Below are 20452 nucleotides of genomic sequence, written 5' to 3'. Positions count from 1 at the left end.
TTATTTCCTCTACAGAAAAAAATACTAAACGACCTCAGTGTCACATCTAGAACATAAACAGTACAATTCCAAGGTTTTGAATGTTTCTTTAAAGTTTAAAATGTCAGGTTTTATTTAGTTGGTTCAATCGTCAGTAGATGAAAATTGGTTTCTCAGAGAGTCAGCTTCTATTTGCCTTGAGGCAATGTGGTGATGGTAAGAATGACATGGTAAAATTTATTTTGAGCTTGTAAAACAAAAAAACCCAAGGATCATATCCTCAGCTAGCGTAAGTCTTCTTACAGTAATTGTTAGTTCATTGATTTAGTCTTCCTAAATAATTAAATGTCTGGCTTCTCTGAAGGAAAAATTATAGCCCAAACATGTCAGTTGCAAAGGAAATTAAGGTACTGTTCTGTCAACACTCTTCCCCAAGAGTGGAAAGCATCCACAGCAGAGGAAAATGCTTTGCATGTTAAGAGCTTTATGCCTTTCTCATTTTATTTCCATATTTAAAAGGGTATTTAGGAACAGTAAAGTCCTGGAATTTGAGGCTTTGTAAGCCATTCTATCTTAAATTTGCAAAATAATTTGTTTGAATTTCATGCTATTTCCCTGTTATTTAAATGTATGCTTCCTTCAAGATTACCTCTATTTAAAAATTAAAGAAAGATCTATGCTTTCCTGACCAAAAAGAAGCTTTTAAAAATCCTTCACAGCTGAAAGAACCTTTTATAACTGCTGTCTTGCCTGCATGTGGCATTGTTTATAGCTTAATCATAAAGGCTAAAACCTTTTGAATTTGCATCTTTTCAAGTTTTCAGGAAATGAAATGTTCTTAAGAAAATACACTGTCTTTGTCAAGAGAAAAATGTTATCTGCTGGTTTTCTATATATGAATTTTGTTATTGCATATTTGATTTTCAAGTTCAATTAACTGAAACATGTTGTAGTGTGGAGTCAGGATCTGAACTTTGGCCAATGTTGCAGGTGTCAGACACCACTGTGACCTGCTCATGTGCATCAAGAAATGGAATCTCTGTCCTTGGAGATATTTAAAAGCCATCTGGGTATGCCTGCTCCAGGTGACCCTGCCTGAGCAGGGGTGTTGAACAAGGTGACTTCCAGAGGTCCCTTACAACCTGAACTGTTCTGTAATCAAGAAGAGGAGAATTGGGCCATGGGGGATTTCAGTGCAGGGTCTAACGAGCATGCAATTAATGTGGGGTCTGGGGTTCCCTTATTGGGTGGGTAATGAGTGTCTGTACGGTCCTCTTTCATTCATCTGTTTTCTCATGTTGAGTCCAGTTGATCTCATGTGTGTGCAGTCATGCACAGGCATATATTTATATAATACGTATATATACAGATATCTGTGCATGCTCTTCGAATTGGGAAGTCAAGTCGTCTTATCTTCACTCTTCAAATGCAGAATGCTTTTACCCTCCTTAGAATCTCACAGAATCCTCAAAAATTCACTCCCTAACTCCCATATCCATCTGTTTCGCCAGAAAGAATGAAACACATAGCTTTATGGAGATGCTTATTTATTGGCTGCAATATTTTGGGTGGAAAACTGGCCCTGGAAAAGAGCAGAACTGGTCTCACTAAGAAGGCCTTAAGGACTGGGCCTGTCTAATAAAGAGTGTCTGTGTTCTATAAAGCACACTGAGATTTGATTTTTACCTAGAGACAGCATTTCTTAGTCTGATACAGGGAATAAATAATCAAAATAATGGTGTTTTTTCCTGAAACCATATCAAACCTTCAGTCCTGTGATAGCAAGCAAAAACTTAAATGTATTTAGCAATGACTCAGCTGTGGGCTGAGATTCGGTATGCAAGTTTAGAGTTTTGTTGCTGCTGCAGCTTCATCACAAGTAGTTGTGGGATTTAGGAAGAATGTGAAGACAGGGTTTGCTCTCCCTTGGTCACTAGGATAACCCAGTAGATAATAGGATCCATTTGCAAAGACTGTGTTGTTTGATTTCTCTTTCCTTCAGATAAGGGGCATTTAATCTTTGGGCATCTAATTTTCTTATCTAAATGGAGATACAAATCCAGTCCCTCATCCTCTGGTCTCTGGTCTCTTCTTGCATTCAGTGCATCTGCTCTGCACAAATGAAAGTTCTCAGAAATGATAACTGTCCAAAAGCTCCTTCCACATTCAGACACATGATCTAAGTGGTAAATCAATGAATATCTGGACTATAAAAGGATCAATTCAAATTTAATCCAAACACTGAAAATGTAATCTGACTATGGCATTTCTCATCCCTGGTCTTTATGGACTTTCTCTGTTCTTAAAAGCATGATGAATCTGTTGTGAACAGAACTGAAGCAGTATTTGTCTATGGATGGAGGTGAATTGAGAGGTCTTGCACCTCTACTTGTATAAAGCATCATCACCCTTTGGCTTAGCTACAGCGATGATGATTTACATCTGAGAATCTAGCCTGCATCTCTGCATAGTAGAGTGACACCAAGGGAGTGGTGTGTTTGGAAGAGACAGCGACCCCATGCTAGGCTGCTTCTGCAGGCCTTCCAAAATCTGCAAAAAATTAAAAATACATATAGTGAACATGTCTGTGCTGTAAATACTTAAATTGTAAGAAAAGAAATAAAGCAACATTGGGAAACCTCAACATTATTAGAAACAGGCCATTCTCTTTGCTTTCTGGGAGTTAAGTTAGGTTTCCTTAGGTTTTCCACTAACTTTGACTGTTAGATTCTGATTGAATAAAATAATTTATGTGATTGATTGTGTGAGGGTGGGGTTAAAAGGTGACTCATGATTTTCTCTTGGAAGTGATCTCTGTGTTGAGCACTAGCAGAGAGCTTGCTGGAGACACAAATGAGCCAGAATGATTTCAGTGTCCCTGATGGGGGTTTAGAGTTCCAGCAGGCTGAGATGGTTTTCCTGGTACGTCATAAAGAAATGAAGCCTGGCAGGAGAGCAGCAGTACTGGAACTGGAGTGGTTCTCTAGCACTTAGAGGTGGAACATTGTGCTCTAAGACTAGCTGGAATTTGATGTCTAGTCAAGTTCATGTCTGAGTTATCCACACCTCTTAAACTTCTCTTCCTGGGAGACAAGCAGACTGTTTCTCACAATAGAAGACTATGGGAGGTTTCCATCTCGTCAGATAATAAGAGGCTTGAAGTTCTCACAGAAATTCCTAAATGCTCATAGAAAATCTCCATCTTTAAAAGAAATTTTATGTTTTTTTGAACATGTAACAGGAACGGGAGGTCTTGATCCCTTCTGTTTTTCCAAGAACATAATTTCAAATCTATAACCACAAATCAAACAGCTTCTACTCTGAGCAGTGTTGTGGGGCTGACCACTGTGAGTATTCCTACAGCTTATAGTAGTCATTGGAAAAGATGAGTGAGACCTAATTGGGATTTCCAGGATTTCTAAACTGGTAAATCAGGAGGGTAATTTCTGAGTGATGGCACTGACTCATCTGATGAACATCACTGAACACTGAACGTCATTTTGTTCAGTTCCTGTTAATATGGTGTTTCTTCAAATAGGCAGTTCTATGGAGTCTGTTTATTCTTATATAGGTATATATGTGTTTTCTTGAACATAAGGAATTCCATGTGATCTTTAATGAACAGCCATCTATTGGGATACACATCTGGATCTTTGTACTAACTTTATTTGAACTGATAAAGATGCAGGTCTGTTAGCAGTGAATTTTGTGATAAAATGGTTTGGGTCTTTTGCTTGCTGTATTGGCTTTCTCTGCTTTTGGACATCTTTGCCTTAGGCTGGTATCAGACAGATGTGATATTAATGTTTAAGAAAGGAATCTGTCTGCAATGAAGTAATGCATTCAGATCAGTATATCTATACCATATTGGGAAAAACAAAAATAATCTTGATAAATGTGGTGAAAGTGCCAGCTAAAGAAACAGAATGATATAAATAAGAAAAAAAAGTTTCTCCTTAGATCTTCCCAAGCAAGAGGTCTCTTAAGCATAGAAACAATTAAAATAGAAAATGAAACCAACCGTGCTTCCACTGGGATAAAATCATGACCAAGTAAACATTCTGACTATAACCTGGCAGGCTGACTACCCCCAAGGAGCCAAAGGCTTTTGCCAACATATCTGTCTGACTGAATCTGCTCTAGTCTTTGGTTTGGGTTGAAACAGAAGACAATCCTGGATCGTGATAAGGAAGAGCTTGCCAGTGATCGTGATGTTGGAGTCACTTGCATTTCACATCAATTAAGTAGAGGTACCTCCCAGAGTGAACAAGGCAGGAGAAAAGGGTTATCTCCAGCCTTGATGTTAAGTAGCTAAGTAATTTTGGTCATATTTAGGGGATGCTCTGTGGTCTGCAAGACAGACTAGCACTGATGGAGAACATTGAGCAGCTAGCAACTTTCCGTCAGACTCTTTGTTCCTTTCGGCCTTTTCTTCCCCGGAGGAAGCACAATGACAATTACATTGTCTGCATGTCTCTGTCTGTTCCCCTTTTCTCCCAACAATGCTTTACTATTGACTGGTTTCAATCCACTTTGGTAAATGGGAAGATGTCTTGGTGAACCTACATGTGCATTGAAAACAGACAGTTGAGTTGGGAGCAGGACACCCTAGGAAAAGGGTATCCTTTATTAGATATCAGGGTAACCACAAGAGAGGGACATACCAGAAAGCAAGCTTCCTAAACAGATCTCAAGATGTGGAAGTAGTTTTCTTACTGATTCCTTCTGAAATGTGTTGAGTTGGTAACAGGATGTGAGGAAGTAAAACAATGTGAGAACATAATGAAAGAGGCAGAACTAGAAAGGAATATTAGACTTTAAGTATTAGTTACAATGAATTCATGGCTATAGTGGTAATACTGGCGATCATTTGGCATCATCAGCTGCAGAGGCGGTATATTAGTGGCACCATTACCCTTAAAAAGTTTATCCTTTAGCACCTGTTTCCTTTTCCTTCAATTTCAAAAACTTCCCGAAGTTTTGATGTAATTAGAAGGGGCTTATCCAAAAATGTTTTATTCATTTTAATCCTCCAACAGTGAACAAAAAAAGAGACAAAACACTCTTTTTTACGTGATCTTAGTCTGATCTTTCCCAGACTAGATTTAAGAGTCTGATCCATGTCCTGTTGGAACTGAGAGGTGCCAATGACTTATGGAGGCTCAGAAAAGTTGTGTTGGCTAGTACAGAACTTCTATTAAAAAAATAAAATTCCAAATAGAAGATTTTATATATATCAAGTATATTTCAATAACTTAAGAACTTGTGTCTTAAGATAAGGATTTTATATACAAGTTTACAGTTCTTATTTTAATTTTTTGTATTTTATGAAGTAAGCATCTAGTCAAGAATGGTGTAGTAAGTATCACAATCCAAAAGTGTATCTGGCAGGTTACAGTAGCTACTCCATGCACTGTTATCCCAGGTCTTAAAAGTTTGCTTTAAGTAAATAATCTGGGAAGAACACCTCAAGGTGCTGAATGAAAAAGATAAGGCGACTAGGAGAAGGTAAAGGATTCTTACATTCAAGACAGTATCTGAGATAAATGTCACAGTTAGTAGATATTGGAATCTAGGCTGTAACCAAACCCTGCTGGGAAAGGGATGAAGAAGGGAGGAACTTGTTGCTAAAGAGGTTTATTCTTGTCAATGTTGTGGTTTAGACTTAAAATCTTTAACCTTTAAAGTCTGTGTATTGCCATTGGACAAGGAAGAAATAGCTCCTTTCAAGTAAAATAAATTTCCTCCAGCTTAATCTGAGTTTTTAGTCCAGACTGTGTTTCTTAGGTGTCTTGACTTTGTTTTTGCCACACAATGCCCAGTGTAATAACAAAACCCAGCCACAATGTAATGAGAAAAAAGAAAAGGTGACTTTGCTGAAATCTACCTAACTCTATTTTGTAAACAGCATATTCCCTAATTCATAAGAGGCAGTGATGAAGAATTCAGTTTGCATCAGTTATCAGCCCCTTGAGAAACAGCATAAGGTCAGACTGGACATGCCTAGAAAGGTCACAGCCACTGGGCCAAAATGGTGCTTATTATCAGGCAGAGAAAGTAGCTGTCTCCTCAGCCAGAGATGGATAGTCAGGCGTACAGACCTGGGAATTATTTATTCCGCGCTGGCCCAGTGCTGAATAGTTCAGCATTGTGCAAAATTGTGTGTGAAGCTTTCCAACCTCCTTCCTTATTGTTTTTATTTCCATCTTAGGAAAACAGAGCATGAACTTGATTGAAAAACATGTTTTGAAGGAGGAGTAAAAAACCATAGCTAGATGGTGGGTGGCCTTTTAGTCTGATGAACCGTGACTGGACTTTTAGCCCATGTCTGACCTCAGCCACATTAGTGGGTGCCTGGAAGTGATGTTGGGGAGTTGCTCTAAACTGTCTGTCTTTGAACCTTGCCATCCCTATGTTACTTGCATTTAATGCAGAATCATATCCACTGTTTTGCTAGGTTGCTCTCTGCAGAAATAGTTAGGCCAGCTTATACCACTTGTTTCTTACAAGCTGTATGTTCAGTTTTTCTTGAAAATACCCTTGATTTCTTTCCTTTCCACTGGAGAGAAAAAAGGCCAATTGGTCTGAGATCCCTGGACTGTTGGGACCTGCTTGGAGTGCCCCAAACAAATGGTTACAGCACACTTGCAGACTACCTGCATAGCTCATGTGTGACGACTTGGTCCTGTCTGGGACCCTTCCCTGTATGCTGTGTATCCCCCCCCGACATACACATTCTAATCTCTAATAATGATTTTGAACTCACTTATGATTTTATTAAATGCTAAGGAACAGATTCATAATGTCCTTATTCTGGTTGGGGGCCAGCTCATCCAACAAAAGCTCTTTTGATGTCTATGCTCATAGTAATAAGTATTGAATTATGTCCAGCCTCAGGTTATATATCTACTATATCTACCTGATTTTCTTGGAGCATGATGGAGCATGAGCATCTCAAAATCACAGTAAATTCTTGTAAAAGCGTTTTACAAGGAAACTTTGAGTTAGTGGCCCAAAACCAGTCTTTTCTGATAGAAAACAATTCAACTTTTCAAGAAATTGAAATATATACATTTTTAGCATGTAAAATTATGCTTGCATTAAGTTGTTCTCCCCAAATTATGTCAAACTTCTAGTAGCTTTGGAATAGCAGAGAGTGAGGTTTGATAGAGGTTGAATTGCTAATGAGATACATGGAAGAAACAAGATACTCCAGAAAAAGTGGTGAATCAAACAAAAGTCTCAGGCTGCTCAGAACCCAAAGCCAATCTTTGGGAGATTTTAATTTCAGATAACTAATTAATACTTTTTAAAACTTCAGATAAAATAACCTCTAAAATAGTTATATTCTAGGTTTTAACCTGTGCTGCTTTGGATGCATTTCCTCTACCTAGCTGTGCCTGCTTTTGTGATGTATATTTTTATGTGATGAGACCCTCATCAAAGGCACAAAGGATAGCATTTTGTGTAGCAGCTGTTTAAAAGGTGTGGGCCCGTTCTTGATTTATATATCGATAGAGAGCTGGGTCCCTCTCCGGTGTTATCACACTATGAGAAGTGGCAACAAAATGACTGTAGATTGCCCTTTGAAAGAACTTGTGTTCTGGTTCCAGGGGAGATTAGACACCTACCTGAGAGACCATGACTGTATCTTGGTCCCAAGAATGGTATCTCTGCTGCTCATGAGGAAAGGTGACGCATATTGTGGTACTGAATTTAGAAAAGGGAATTGGTATGAGCGGAAGAAGGCAGGAGACAAAGCCTATAGTTGGGGAAGTTCAGTGAGAAAAAATGTTATCCTCAAACAAGGCAGCTTTTCTCTAAATACAACATATTATGAATGTGCTGCAGTTCTGTAGAACACTGATCTTAAAAAAAGCATCACAAACTAAGTGCAACAAGAGATGGTATGATATATTTCTGAGATGGCCCTGGGAGAACAGAAAGTCTTTCATCATAGTCTTGAGTGATTTCTGGGATCAAGAGGCAGAGGACTCAAAGAGCTTCAGTGAACACTTTGTTACTGAGGTTCAGGAAAAGGTCAGCCCTACGGCATATCATTTGTACCCTTCCAGCAGCTGTCAGCATTCTGGACAAGAGCAGCTCTAGCACTCCAAGGGTCAGGTGAAATCTAGAGGCAGCCAAGATACACATGATGTTGCCCAATATTTGGGGTTTTTTTTCTTCCAAAATGTTGATGCAGATCCTCCCCAAACACACGTGGTGTCCCATAAGCAGGCCCTTTGCTGAGTGTTAGTATTAGTCACCATGAGCCCCAAACCGAAAATGGGAAAAAAAGAATACTATAAAAACGCCTGTGATGCATTTGGTTTTGTAACAGGATTTATTGGAGAGGGAGGACAGTTAAGAAGCATTTCTCAATCCCCAAATAACAGAATTTTATTTTCCCCAAGGCTGGAGCAAACTGGCATACTTTTCCCCTTGCGTATGTATAGTTGGGTTTCCTTTTTGCAGCAATATCAGGCATTATCTTGCTCTCAGTGTTGCTGGACAATGGGCATGAAGTTTCCAGAGGAATTACATGTCCTGAGACAGAAACCTGAGGGCTAAATCTTCTTTTTGTGGACTTATGTGGTGTAGCAGCACTGATGATAAAGTCACTTCCTGATCTCAGCTAAAGATGGCTTCAGTCAGGGTCATATCTGACCCTGGCTTGCTTTTGATGGAAGTTTCTCTCAGAACTGTCCTCTGTGGGCCTAGACCTATAGCACAGGGCATGACTGTGACTTAAGACTTCTCTTTTTTTCACTCCATAGACAGAGCTTTGTCAGGCATCACAAGGTTGCAAAAGGTTTTTGCGTGTGTTGAAGTAGCTAGTACAGTTGGACTCGAGTTATTTTTCTCTTTAGGGCTAACTGCAATTACTTTGGCAAACAGCCTGATCTGGAGAAGGTTTCTGTAAACATGCCAGCACAGCTGGGGTTTATTATGGGATAGATGAAATCTTCTACCTCTCCAGCTACACAACCTCAAAATGAGTGGTGTCTTTCCTACCTGCCTTTAGGTGAGGTTGGCTCATAGTTAGTAGTAGCCAAAGCTGCATTTTTGCATCCATATCCAGAAAGAATTGCCTTGCTTTCCTACACTGACCTCAGTCTCTGCAGAAGTTGACTCGGTATGATATTGTAGTTTTGCGTGGCTGGGTTCTGGTGAAGAAGAGGGGGCGGCACTGCAAGAAGCAGCTAGAAGCTTTCTGCGGGCCCCAGAGAGTGATCACCAGATGAGTCAAGGCCAGAGTCGTTGCTGACCAAGGCTGAGCCAATGTCACAGCACCTCTGTGAATCTCATTTAGGAGAAAAACAACTGCAAGCAGCTGCTTTTTGCCACCAGAGAAGGGAGTGAGAAGATGTAAGGAGCTGTACAGACACCAAGACCAGGGAAGGGTGGGACAGAGGCATCCCAGGTGCTGGAGGGAAAGATGCCCCTGCAGCCTGTGGAGAAACCCATGGTGGAGTGCGTGTCCCCCCTGCAGCCCATGGAAAAGGATTAGACCCCACCTTCAGCCCATGGAGAGGCCCCATGCTGGAGCAGGTGGAGAAAAACAGGAGATGCTGTGACCTACATTAGAGCGAGCCTCTGCCAGCACTTGCAGACCATGGAGAGAGACAAAGACTCAGAGATGAGCAAGAGAGAGAGACCCTGGAATTTATTGATGAAATCCTACAGAAATCTCCCTTAGTCTGGTACTCTACAGTATTTTCATTACTACTTGGATAAGGGTCTAGAAAGGCACGTACAGGAATGCTGTAGGACACAGACTGGGATGAGAGTGCAAGCCAACTGACAGAGTTAGGAGTTCAAACTTACCTTGATGTCTGGGGAAAATAATGTGGAATAGCTAGGATGGAATTCAGCATCACTTTATCAATGCAATCAAGTATAGTGCTTTAGTATAAATTACTTCATGGCTTAGGTAGAAAGACTAGCTAGGCAGCAAGTCCACAGAATGGGATCAGAGGATGGATCACAGTCTGAACACAAGTTACGTTTGTGAAGATCAGGTAAAAATGAAAAATTGCACCCCAGCTTCAGTAAGCAAGTGATGACCAGTGGAAGAAGCATGTAGACTTTCCCTCATGGGCTGTGTTAATGCAGTTTAGAGAAGCTGCAGTCATGAGTAGGCTGGGGGTAGCCAGTTTGGGACTGACTAACCTGTCAGGCTCTCTCCCACTGTTATTTCCTGTGATCTACCTATAACTGAGTTTCTCATCTCCAGACTGCTCAGTATTATCCCAGTCTGCTCATTAACCAGTTCATTTGCTTGCTCTGTTAGAAAGAGATGAACCAATTAAAATCAGAAAAAGGGGTTTGTGAGCCACTTAATTTCTCACAGCATCAGTGGCTGAGTAACAGTAAATGTCAGATATTTCGAGCCTATGCAGTGCAGCTAGGCTAGGAGGTGGCAGAAATAGACTGCTGTCATGCAAATGAACGTCTGGTATGAAAATACGAGCACCAGGGTTTTCAGCAGAATCATGAGCCCCTGGAAGGAACCTCTTACCACACTTTGACTCTGTACAGCCTAATTTTAGTTCTGCAGATGGTGTTTATTTTATTACACACGTGCGTGAAGGGAGAGCTCTGTGTCTTGGATGGTGGAGTGCTCCCTGTGGGCATTAATAATACAACAACTGCTTTTATTAGGGGTGTTGTTTCAGAAATAGTGTGGCTATTCTGTGTTAATGATGTATAACCCACTAACCACCTTTAAACTTTTTCCTTGGAAATCACAGAATCATAGAATGTGTAAGGTTGGAAGGGGCCTTTTGAGGTCATCTAGTCCAAGAACCTTGCAATGAGCAGGGACATCTTCACTAGATCAAGTTGCTGAGAGCCCCATTAAGCCTGACTCTGAGCATCTCCAGGGATGGCACCTCCACTGCCTCTCTGGGCAACCTGCTCCAGTGATCTACCACCCTCATATTGAAAAATTTTTTCCTAATATCCAAACTAAATCTCCCCTTTCCTAGTTTAAATTGTGAAGACGTTTTTCCTTTTTACAGCAACAAAGATGCAGGCTGATCCTGAGAAAAGGAATTAAGGCTAAACACTTTGTTTGCAAAGGAGGTACTGGAACTTGGAACCCAAGTGCTTAGGTTGCAAGGGAAAAAAGGCATCAGGTCACCTGAAATGCCTGGACCACATCTCCCCTCAGTCTCTCTTTGTAATTCCTCTGATGGTAGTTGGCTTGGTCCTCAGCTATCCTCAGTTATCACTGCTGGGACCATTATTGGAAAAGTGGTGGGTTTTTAATAAATTTTTACATGCTTTAGGCAACCAATGCTTAAAGATCCTCCCAAGGAGTGTAGAATAAATATATTTAAATAGCAACTACGTTGGGGGAATTGTGGCTTAGCTAATTCCATCTCAAAATTACTCCTTAGAATTTGGTATACTGTGTGTGGTGAAAAGAAAAACAGCTGAGAAGAGAGCAAACAGCTGAGGTTATGTAGCTTGCACTAGGGTGTTACTGTGCATCTGTCTGAGCTACACGGTGAGAGTCATCATAGAAGCTGTTTTAGTGCCTGTAATTAATGACAAGAGAAACAGAACCAGCATAACATTTTTTTTTCCCACTCTTCTTTAGTCTCATATGTCCAAGGCTCTTAGGAATTTAGTAAGAAAGGGTTTATCAAGGAAGATCCTGAAGAATTTAGTGACTGTGGTAGAAACAGGGAGGTGCTGATTCTGAGTGCTGCTGTTTGGTGTTTGCTTTGTACCCTACAGGCCAGCAGATGCTGATCTCATTCATAAGCTTTGGCAGCTGATGCATGCCATCCTCTGTTTTTTTCTCTGAGGACAGTGTGATATGTGAGACACAATTCAATCAAAAACTGACACTTTACTATGGTTGTTTTTAGCAAAGCAAAACAAATAAGTGAAGATATATTCAATACATGGTAATGCTTAATTTCTTTCAAAATTAATGAAAGTTTTGGCTTCCTCTAGTGACAGAAAAGTTTGGAAAATTTTAACCCCGAAGGCTTGATTTATCCCTTGTTTATTACACTAATGAAATCACATTTTGAAATTAAAAACAAACCAGAAATTATTACTGCCAGAGGTGGATGGAAATGGGATACGAAACTTGAGTCTACCCAAGCTGAGTTTGGAATGTGTGCTACCACTGTGAAGGCCAAAATAGTCAAGCCCTGCAACAGGCACCTGGGTCGATTTACATCAGCTGAAGTGCTGGCCTGGAGTTCCTGTTGCATTTCTACATCAGATCATCCAGGGAGACTGAACTACACAGTCTGTGATGCAAATGAATATATTGTACAGGGTCAATTTTCCTTCTTACTTAAAAATTTATTAAGATCTGTTAATAAGCTTTGATATTTCTCTAAGTGCAGACACATGTAAACAATACTGACAGTGGAAGTGTCATATAATGATCAGTTGCTTGTTTCCCAAGAGGCATTTAAAATTTTTACCAATTGTTATTTAATGAGGAAAGTCTCATGCCAAAAATATCATTTTCTTAAAGAAAACAGCAGGTCGATGCATTACATACTGTGAATTAACTTCAGACTGCCAACTGCTAAACCAGCTCAAAAAACAGGCTTTCAGCTCAGCACTGAGGTGGTTCTTTTCTCTGAAAAAGTTCGTCTGGTGCTGATCTGCCACAGTCCCATCAGAAGGAAGACTGAGAGGTATTGACGTGCCTGTGGTGCGTAGCCAGGCTTGGATTGCAGTCTTGATATTTTGGGTTCATCACCTATAATTATCAAAGGGCAGGGAGAATCCATGAAGTAAAGAGCACAGCTCCTTACTCTGCTGATAATAACAAACTGGGAATTGTGCAGTAAATTTGGAATCTCCAGCCATTTTGTGGTGAGGAGTTGTCATTTATTCTGCATTTTTAATACTTGGATATAAGATAATTCCCTTCTTACAGTGCTGAAAATTAGCGTTATTCTTGGACTGTGAAAGAGCAGAATTTCTTATCACTGTCTGCTCTGCCACCCTCTCAACCAGTCAGGAAAAGCAATGATTCACACAAAAGTGGCATAAGCAATCAGTGGGTTGAAACCAGTAGGTTCTGTATCAATTAAGGTACAGTTAGATTACCTGCTGTCTGAAGTGTTGCTTGGGAGATTCTCTCTGGGACTGTGAAAACACCATTTACCAAGGATTCCTTGGTAACAAACTCAGTCCTGCTGCAAAATGTACCTATGGCTTTCCCATGCTCATACTTAGAGGTTCTCCCATTAGTGCATTCGTGTGCAGGCTACCACTTTACACCTTGGGAAGGACACAACAAGGGGCAAGCTAGCAAGGAGCAATGAGATGCCACGGGAAGAGCCAACTGTGCTTTGGTGAGGATCTTCATGTACACAGAGATGGAGCCAGGAAAGCAATGGGAAAGGAGGAACAAGTGGTTCTAATAAGCACCAGGTATATGGAAAAGATGAGACTCAGAGATTGAGACGTGTTTCATAGATGTGTATAAAGCAACACAATGTACTTGTAACAAATGATCCTGTACAGCCTGACTTTCACATATACTCAGGGTCAGAGGGCTTTTGAACTTCCTGGTCTGGAAACTCCACTCCTCAGTGGGAATATGATGCAGAACAAGTGTGGAGAGGAATAGCTGGAAGGATGCTGCGATCATGTCTGGAGCAGAGTTTCCAGTAATCTCTGATTTACTTTACTAGGACCTCTGTGAAGACCCTCGCCTGTTTGTGAATGGAATCAGCTCCCATGATTTACACCAAGGCACCTTGGGGAACTGCTGGTTTGTGGCTGCATGCTCCTGCTTGGCTCTGAGGAATGCCCTCTGGCAGAGGGTAGGTGAACAACATGCTTGTTGCATGAAATAAAGTTAGTACAGCTTGGTTGTTTCCCTGTGGATCAGCCAATGTTTTTATCAGTAGGACCAATGTGCCTCTGATGTGTAGTGAATTTTGATGGACCAGGGCTTCCCTATCTTTAAAAAGTCTTTTTTCATGTTATGAGACCTCCCCACTCCATAGTTCCATCAAGCACCAAAGAAGACATACAACAAAGCCAGAGTATAATATGTTCTGTTTGTCTTCCTCTGGAGATCAGTTTGAATTTTACTTAGCTAAAAGATTATTAGAAGTGGGACTGTATTTGAATTTGTACCAAATTCACCCTCTTTTTTTGCTGCTTCTTAAATTTAAAGTCAACTGCTCATGAAGCTGAATGCCAGCACAGTGCATGCTCCAGGACAGTCTACCCTCTGAATAAATCTTAACATAAGGTTTGGTGATCTTTCCCTTCCATGGTTTCTCAGGTGATTCCAGACTTTAATGAACAAGAATGGGACCCTAAAAGCCCACAGAAATATGCTGGGATTTTCCGTTTCCGTTTCTGGTGCTTTGGAGAATGGACAGAAGTGGTTATTGATGATCTGCTGCCAACAATGGATGGGAAGTTGATCTACTGCCATTCCAATGTGAAAAATGAATTCTGGAGTGCATTGTTGGAGAAAGCTTATGCAAAGTATGAGCCAGCTCATTTTCCTTTTAGTCTTCAGTGCTGTTCCTTCTATCCATCTGTTTATTTTGGCTTTCAACTCCATCATACTTTCCATAGGCTTTAGGTTTGCTGCTAGCAACGAACCTAAAGAAGATTGAGAACTCCTTTAACCTGCAGAGTGGACATGAAACATAAAAGAGCACAGTGCACTCCTTCAGCAGCCAAAAGCCTTAAGGATCTCCTTAGGCTTTCTTAGAAACTCTCCTTTCTCAGAACCCCAGCAAAAAATTATCTGCAATCTGCTATTTTGTTCTGTTTTGTTCTTTTCCTTGGTGAGGCATAAATATATTATCCACAGTCAAGATAAATTGGAGCACTTCTAATGGGTGATTAGTGGCTTAGAATGTTCTGTGTTACCTCCAGGCTGGCTGGATCTTATGAAGCCCTAGATGGTGGCAGCGCTGCAGATGCAATTGTGGATTTCACTGGAGCAGTGGCAGAATCTGTTGATTTGGTAAAGGGCAAATATGGTGAGACTATTTCTGAGCAGGTGAAGCTGTTTGAAGACTTGATGAAAGTGCATAAAAGAGGCGGGTTGATCAGCTGTTCCATTACGGTACGTACAGAGAGCTGGCTTTTAAGACTTACTTTGAGTGAAAAAGGTCTCAAACTAATACCATTATTAGTGTAAGTATGTTGAGTATGTCCTTCATTGTGTGCTTGGAAAAGCTTCATATGGAAAAGGCTAGCAAGTTGGCAGTGCTGTCAGCCAAATACAACACCATGAGCCACTAAATACAGTCACAACACTGCAAAGCCATTTGTGCTGCCACTTTACTGTGGATCTCAAATGTTATTCTTTCTGAATGGTCACAGTTGTATATTGACCTCAGGTTAATCCACCTATAATGCCCTGATTTACAGGCCAGATGGCAGCATTCAATTTCTTTATTTCTTAGGGAGATCTGTTCACATAAATCAGTTCTTCTGGCACTGAGCTGCTGAGACTTCTTGACTTTGGTTGTGACGATTTAGTCATCCCCTCAGTGTAACACTAAGGCTGAGCTGATTATTCAGGTAGTACTGTTTGAAGGTAAGACTCCCCATTAGAATTAACCAGCGAATGACCTCCACTGGCTAATGTGAGGCAGCTAACTTGGATGCCTATGTTAGGAGGCCATGACCCCAAAGTTCCCATAGTCATTTGAGAGGATGGACATCGAGGTGCACTTTAGCATCTTATTTCCATGTCTTCTGTTTCCAATCTAAGACTTAGCTAAGGCTAATTTTATGAGAACTTACTTAATTCACTTAAACATTTTGCTTTAACTTCTCCATCTGTGAAACAAAGGCGATATTACTGTAGCACCCAACTATTTCATACCTAAGTAGTTTAAGCACTAAATCCACTGTAAACTGGTGGACCCCCAAGCATTGGTTGATTCAGAAACTCTTGCAAGTATCATGGTGGCTTTGGAGTTGTCTAGAACAGCAGAAAACCAGCCATGTTTGGAGATGCCTGAGACCATTATGAGGTCAGCAGGCCCTGGCCATGCAGTGCCCTGTGCCAATGCCATGGTACCAGAGAGGAACATGTTGTACCTTCTTGGAGATGAATTCCAACCTGAAAACTCAGCTAGAATACACAGTCCTGAGCTATTCCTACCAGCAACATTAAGCAACAACTCGGAAACAAATTCTTCTAGATCTTTGGTGCTTGTTTTACCTTTTTCACAAGGCCTGATTTTTTTTTTTTTTAATTTTTTTTTATTTAGAAAGAATACCATCTGGTTTACTGAGGCCAGGCTGGTAGACCAGAATTTCTGGTGTGAATTGTTGTTGTAAACATTGTTTCTGGGATGATAGGTTGCTCTCAAGTGCTAAGGCAGTACAGTTTCTTAACACGGATTTGGTGAGAAGATAGGCTAAGTACAGGGAGTTGTATTTTAAAAAGCAATTAATTAAATGTAATGCTTTCACTTCTTCCTGGCATTATATTTCTGCCTGTCAAGTTAAACGCAGATGCTTCTAATAATTAATTACACAGAGGCTGTTCCTATTGGTTTGGCTTGACTCATCTGCATTTATCACTTTCTGATTAAAAAAAAAAAAACACACACAATGAAGCTTGCTAGGTGTAGTACATTTAATACTCAAGTGGTTTTGCTGCTAACTTACAAATATGTCATCAGTTTTTTTGGATTACAAACTAGCCCCGAGCTTCATCATGTAGAAATTTGAACAGACAGTAGATGTTTAAATATCTTATTTAAATAAATAAATAAATGCTTTCAGAATGAGGTGGGAAAGGCAGCCCAGGGGGATAATAAAGGCAGCAGGAGAGGTTACAGACTCCCATGCTGTCAAGGACTCTTGTTTGCTTTCAGTTGTTAAAAATGCAAGTGAAAGTGTTACATTGGAGAAAGCCCAAACCCATTGTAAATGTCAGCCAGTCTCGGTGAAACACATGAGCTAATTCTTTAGGAGCTGTTGTTGATGAAAGGCAAAGAGGTCTTGGCAAGAGCCTCACTGTCGCCAGACCATCTGTCAGTTCCAATTTGATATAATTTTATCATCTTTTTTATTTCTTATCTTTGGGGCCTGAACACTGTTGTGTCAGTGCAACACCTGCCTTAAGAGGTCTGTTTAGACCAGACAAATTCTGAAATGGGTAAAAATTTCTGAGAAAGTACTATGTGCATTTCATAGCTCTAGTAAATCCATCTCTCTCCACTAGAGCAAAGGCTTGCTTGATCATTGAGCTCTTAATTAGGTTATGACATGTTTACACTCTGGGATCTGCACTGAGTCAAATCTTTCTTCCTTGCTGTCCAAGGGAGTGATTACTTTAAGGCCCAAGGGCTATAGCCCAGTATAGGTGAGGGAGACTCAGACATGTCTCAGTGCAAAGATGTCCATGCTGGCTCCACCAAGGGTGTGGTGAATCTGAAGGCATGACCATTTGGATTGTTTCTGGCTCAGGAAAAGAGTTAACAGCACTGGCACAGCTCAACTTTTTCCACTGTCCTGCCTTGTATGTGTTGCTTAGAAACATCATTGTACTGGCTCTGTAAAGGGATGGTCATACAAAGCAACTCCAGCATCTTTATATGATACAGCTTTTCTGGTTTTAGATGAACTTAAGAGGTTTTGATTTGTATGCATTGAATTGGTCTTTTTTAGAGTTTGACAATTTTTATGTGTTCCTGGATCAGCACCTGATCAGGCCTAGGTCATCCAGCAGAACAGTTTACTTCTTGATGACTGCTGGAAAGTAGACTTCTTAGGTGAAGTCTATGAGCAGCAAACCTAGTTCCTAAGAAAGCCTGCAGATCTGCCACTTGCCAAGAAGAGAGGCCTGCTAGGTCACAAGTGAGGTACAGGATAGGTTTGATAAATGGCTAGAAAGTTTTCCTGCCTGTGCCCTCTTTTTTTACCCACTACCAGTAGGTCTTCCTGGGTATCAAATGTACCCCAACACAGAACCAGGCATTGGACTCATGGGCTACATCCTTGCGCCCCACAAAGACTTCAGCTGAGAACACCACCAGACAATGCTATATCTGAGCATAGTCATCAATAAGCAAAAGAACCTTTTTGTAAAGATGACAAGATTTTGAAGAGTTGTTTGAGGCCAGGAGGAGACAGCATGACTGTAGCAGGCTGTATTCTCCTGTGCTCGGGGCTTCTATCTGATAGGATGTGTCTGGCGCTGTGATGCAAAAGACCAGACTAGTGAGGCACTCGTTTTTCTGTTGTTTTCCTACATACTCAAATCACTTGGGAAGGGAATGTATAGCTCTGTGAAAGAAACTTGGCCTTCCCAATCTTGCCTCTTTAATGTGTAGCTGTCAAGTGCCCTCAGTGATGTGAGTTCTTTGGTTTCTTTATTGCTGTTCTTGGTGCTAAAGGCCTCTTCTGGCGGTGCCAATGAAGTGGAGACAGAGATGGGTCTTGTCATTGGCCATGCCTACTCAGTGACTGCGGTTCGGAAGCTGCGCCTTGGAGAAAGGCTCATATTCTCTTTTAAGGCAGAGAAGCTGTTCATGATCAGGCTGAGGAATCCCTGGGGAAAAAGAGAGTGGACTGGCGCTTGGAGTGACACGTAAGTGCTGCAAATCCAGTGTCAAAGGGATGAAATGGTGATTAGGGCCACTGGATGTTTGCATGGTTAAGCAATGTTGAGACACAGTGTCAGTCTGCAATACTCAGTGATGGTCTCTTCCTAAGTATAGCATTCTCTGAGCAAATAAACACATCCCAGAGAGGCAAAGAGGTTATGGCTTCCTGGACCTTAGTTTACGGTGTATGTCATTATGCTGGCACACTGGAGCATGAGTAGAAAAATAATCTACAATTAAGGTGATGAGTCAAGATCATGAGGATTATTTCCAGCTTCACCACTGAGTTTGTGACTCAGTTTCTCACCTGTAATTGCTAGCTGCTGGAAATGCTATGTCTTTTATTCTTAGATAATTTAAGTGATTGGTGAAAAATGCTGCAAAATTGCCACATTTGTGATTTCTTGAATTATCTTCTAATGAATTTTAATGTGGGCTATGAGCTCAGTAGGCACCCCTGCAGAGACAGAAATGATTGCTGGAGGGGATGTATTCCATCACTGACAATTTACACAAGAAAAACATCTAACTAGGATGTTACAGATCAGCACTCTTCTTACCAGCCTCTGTTAACATTTAATAATGCAATGTTCTTAATGACAGCATATTAAGTTCTTATCTTCCTTATTTTAGCTAGCAAAAATCTACTACTTTCAAAGAGTTTGGTTCAGGTGAAAGGTGGAAAATGTGCAGAAGGTCTATTGTGTCTTGCTTAACTTAAGTCCTCATAGTTCTTCACTAGCCCATGTTTTGGCACAGCTCCCTCTCATTCCAGTGGAAGCACTGAGGACTTGGAGGCCGGCCTGTGACTTTTGGCCTAGCAGGATTAAATTGAGAATTTCCAAAAACGTCTGTTAAGGCAAGCAACCTCCCTTTCCTCCTGCCAGCCACCTTCAACTTTATCCTCCAAGTACTTTGGAAAGGGAGTGAGGAATGTGGGCTCTGTTTGTCTAATGTAAATGCATTAGGGAAGGGACTCACGCTCTCTTCTATCATGTTGTCTGGTTCCAGCTTCAGGCTGTTTGCAGTTAGGATCCCGTGCTCCCCTGCAGTCAGTGCCAGGGAGCAATGTTACATGTTATTGCAGGCAGTAAAGTGCCTATGGAGTGTCCTGTTACTCTGGAAACTGGACAGTACGCTCCTGCTGCAACAGTTTCTTCTTAAAGGCTCTCTGGGGAAATCTCAGACCTCAGGCCTGGTTTCTTTAAGGAGATTGAAAGACTCAGAGAATGCGCTGGTCTAAGTGAAGTGTTCAATAAGCTCCTGAGGAAGAAACCCAGGTTTCTTTTGAAAGGCCTGTAGGGACTGGAGTCAATCTCATATGACCTTTCAAACCAGCCGTTTAAGTGTCCTAAGGGAGGGTGTGACAAAGGAAATCAATAAGGTTCTGCTCTAGTTGTGCCAATTTCTCATTCATCTCTTTCTTTTTCAGTAGCTTTCAAATCAATGAATATTTTCAAACTCCTCCTGTGAGCCCCACACTTTCCTCCTGAATATCATCTGTCCTTTCAGTACTCTGTTGCTACCTTCATAACAAAGGACCATGAGAGAATTTTACTTGTAAATTTCTTTTCAAGTAAAAGTATTTAAGTTATCATTTTTTTTCTCAGTTCAGAGGAGTGGAAGAAAGTCAGCAATTCAGAACGTAAGAGCTTGGGACTCACTCTTGAGAATGATGGAGAGTTTTGGTGAGTAGGAATCATGCAGAGGGTTTGGATATATTTGCTACAATGAGTAATTGTAATTAATTCTGTCATTTAATGCCTTCAAAATAAAGTTCCTCAAATGGATAAGATCACCCAGTCCTGGCACAAGGTCTGTTTCTTATAAACTCTCAAGGGATAATAGACGAGAACAAAAAAAAAAAAGGATTAAAAACTATT

General features: G+C 40.8%; 1 protein-coding gene across 1 annotated transcript in view; it reads left to right on the top strand.

The window, feature by feature from the left end:
* CAPN6 (calpain 6) overlaps positions 1-20452 on the top strand; it is a gene marked incomplete at both ends in the record, with an annotated part of 49202 nt that overhangs the window by 12792 nt on the left and 15958 nt on the right. The window contains 5 exons of the mRNA XM_084269086.1: positions 13662-13793; positions 14264-14472; positions 14872-15064; positions 18360-18553; positions 20180-20257. Of these exons, the coding sequence (XP_084125212.1) occupies positions 13662-13793; positions 14264-14472; positions 14872-15064; positions 18360-18553; positions 20180-20257 (806 nt within the window). The remainder of the gene's footprint in view (positions 1-13661; positions 13794-14263; positions 14473-14871; positions 15065-18359; positions 18554-20179; positions 20258-20452) is intronic.

The sequence above is a fragment of the Gallinula chloropus genome (assembly GCF_964237585.1).
Source record: "Gallinula chloropus genome assembly, chromosome: 11".
Taxonomy (NCBI): domain Eukaryota; kingdom Metazoa; phylum Chordata; class Aves; order Gruiformes; family Rallidae; genus Gallinula; species Gallinula chloropus.
Note: the sequence above shows the minus strand (reverse complement) of the source record. Positions and strands in the feature narration are given on the sequence as shown.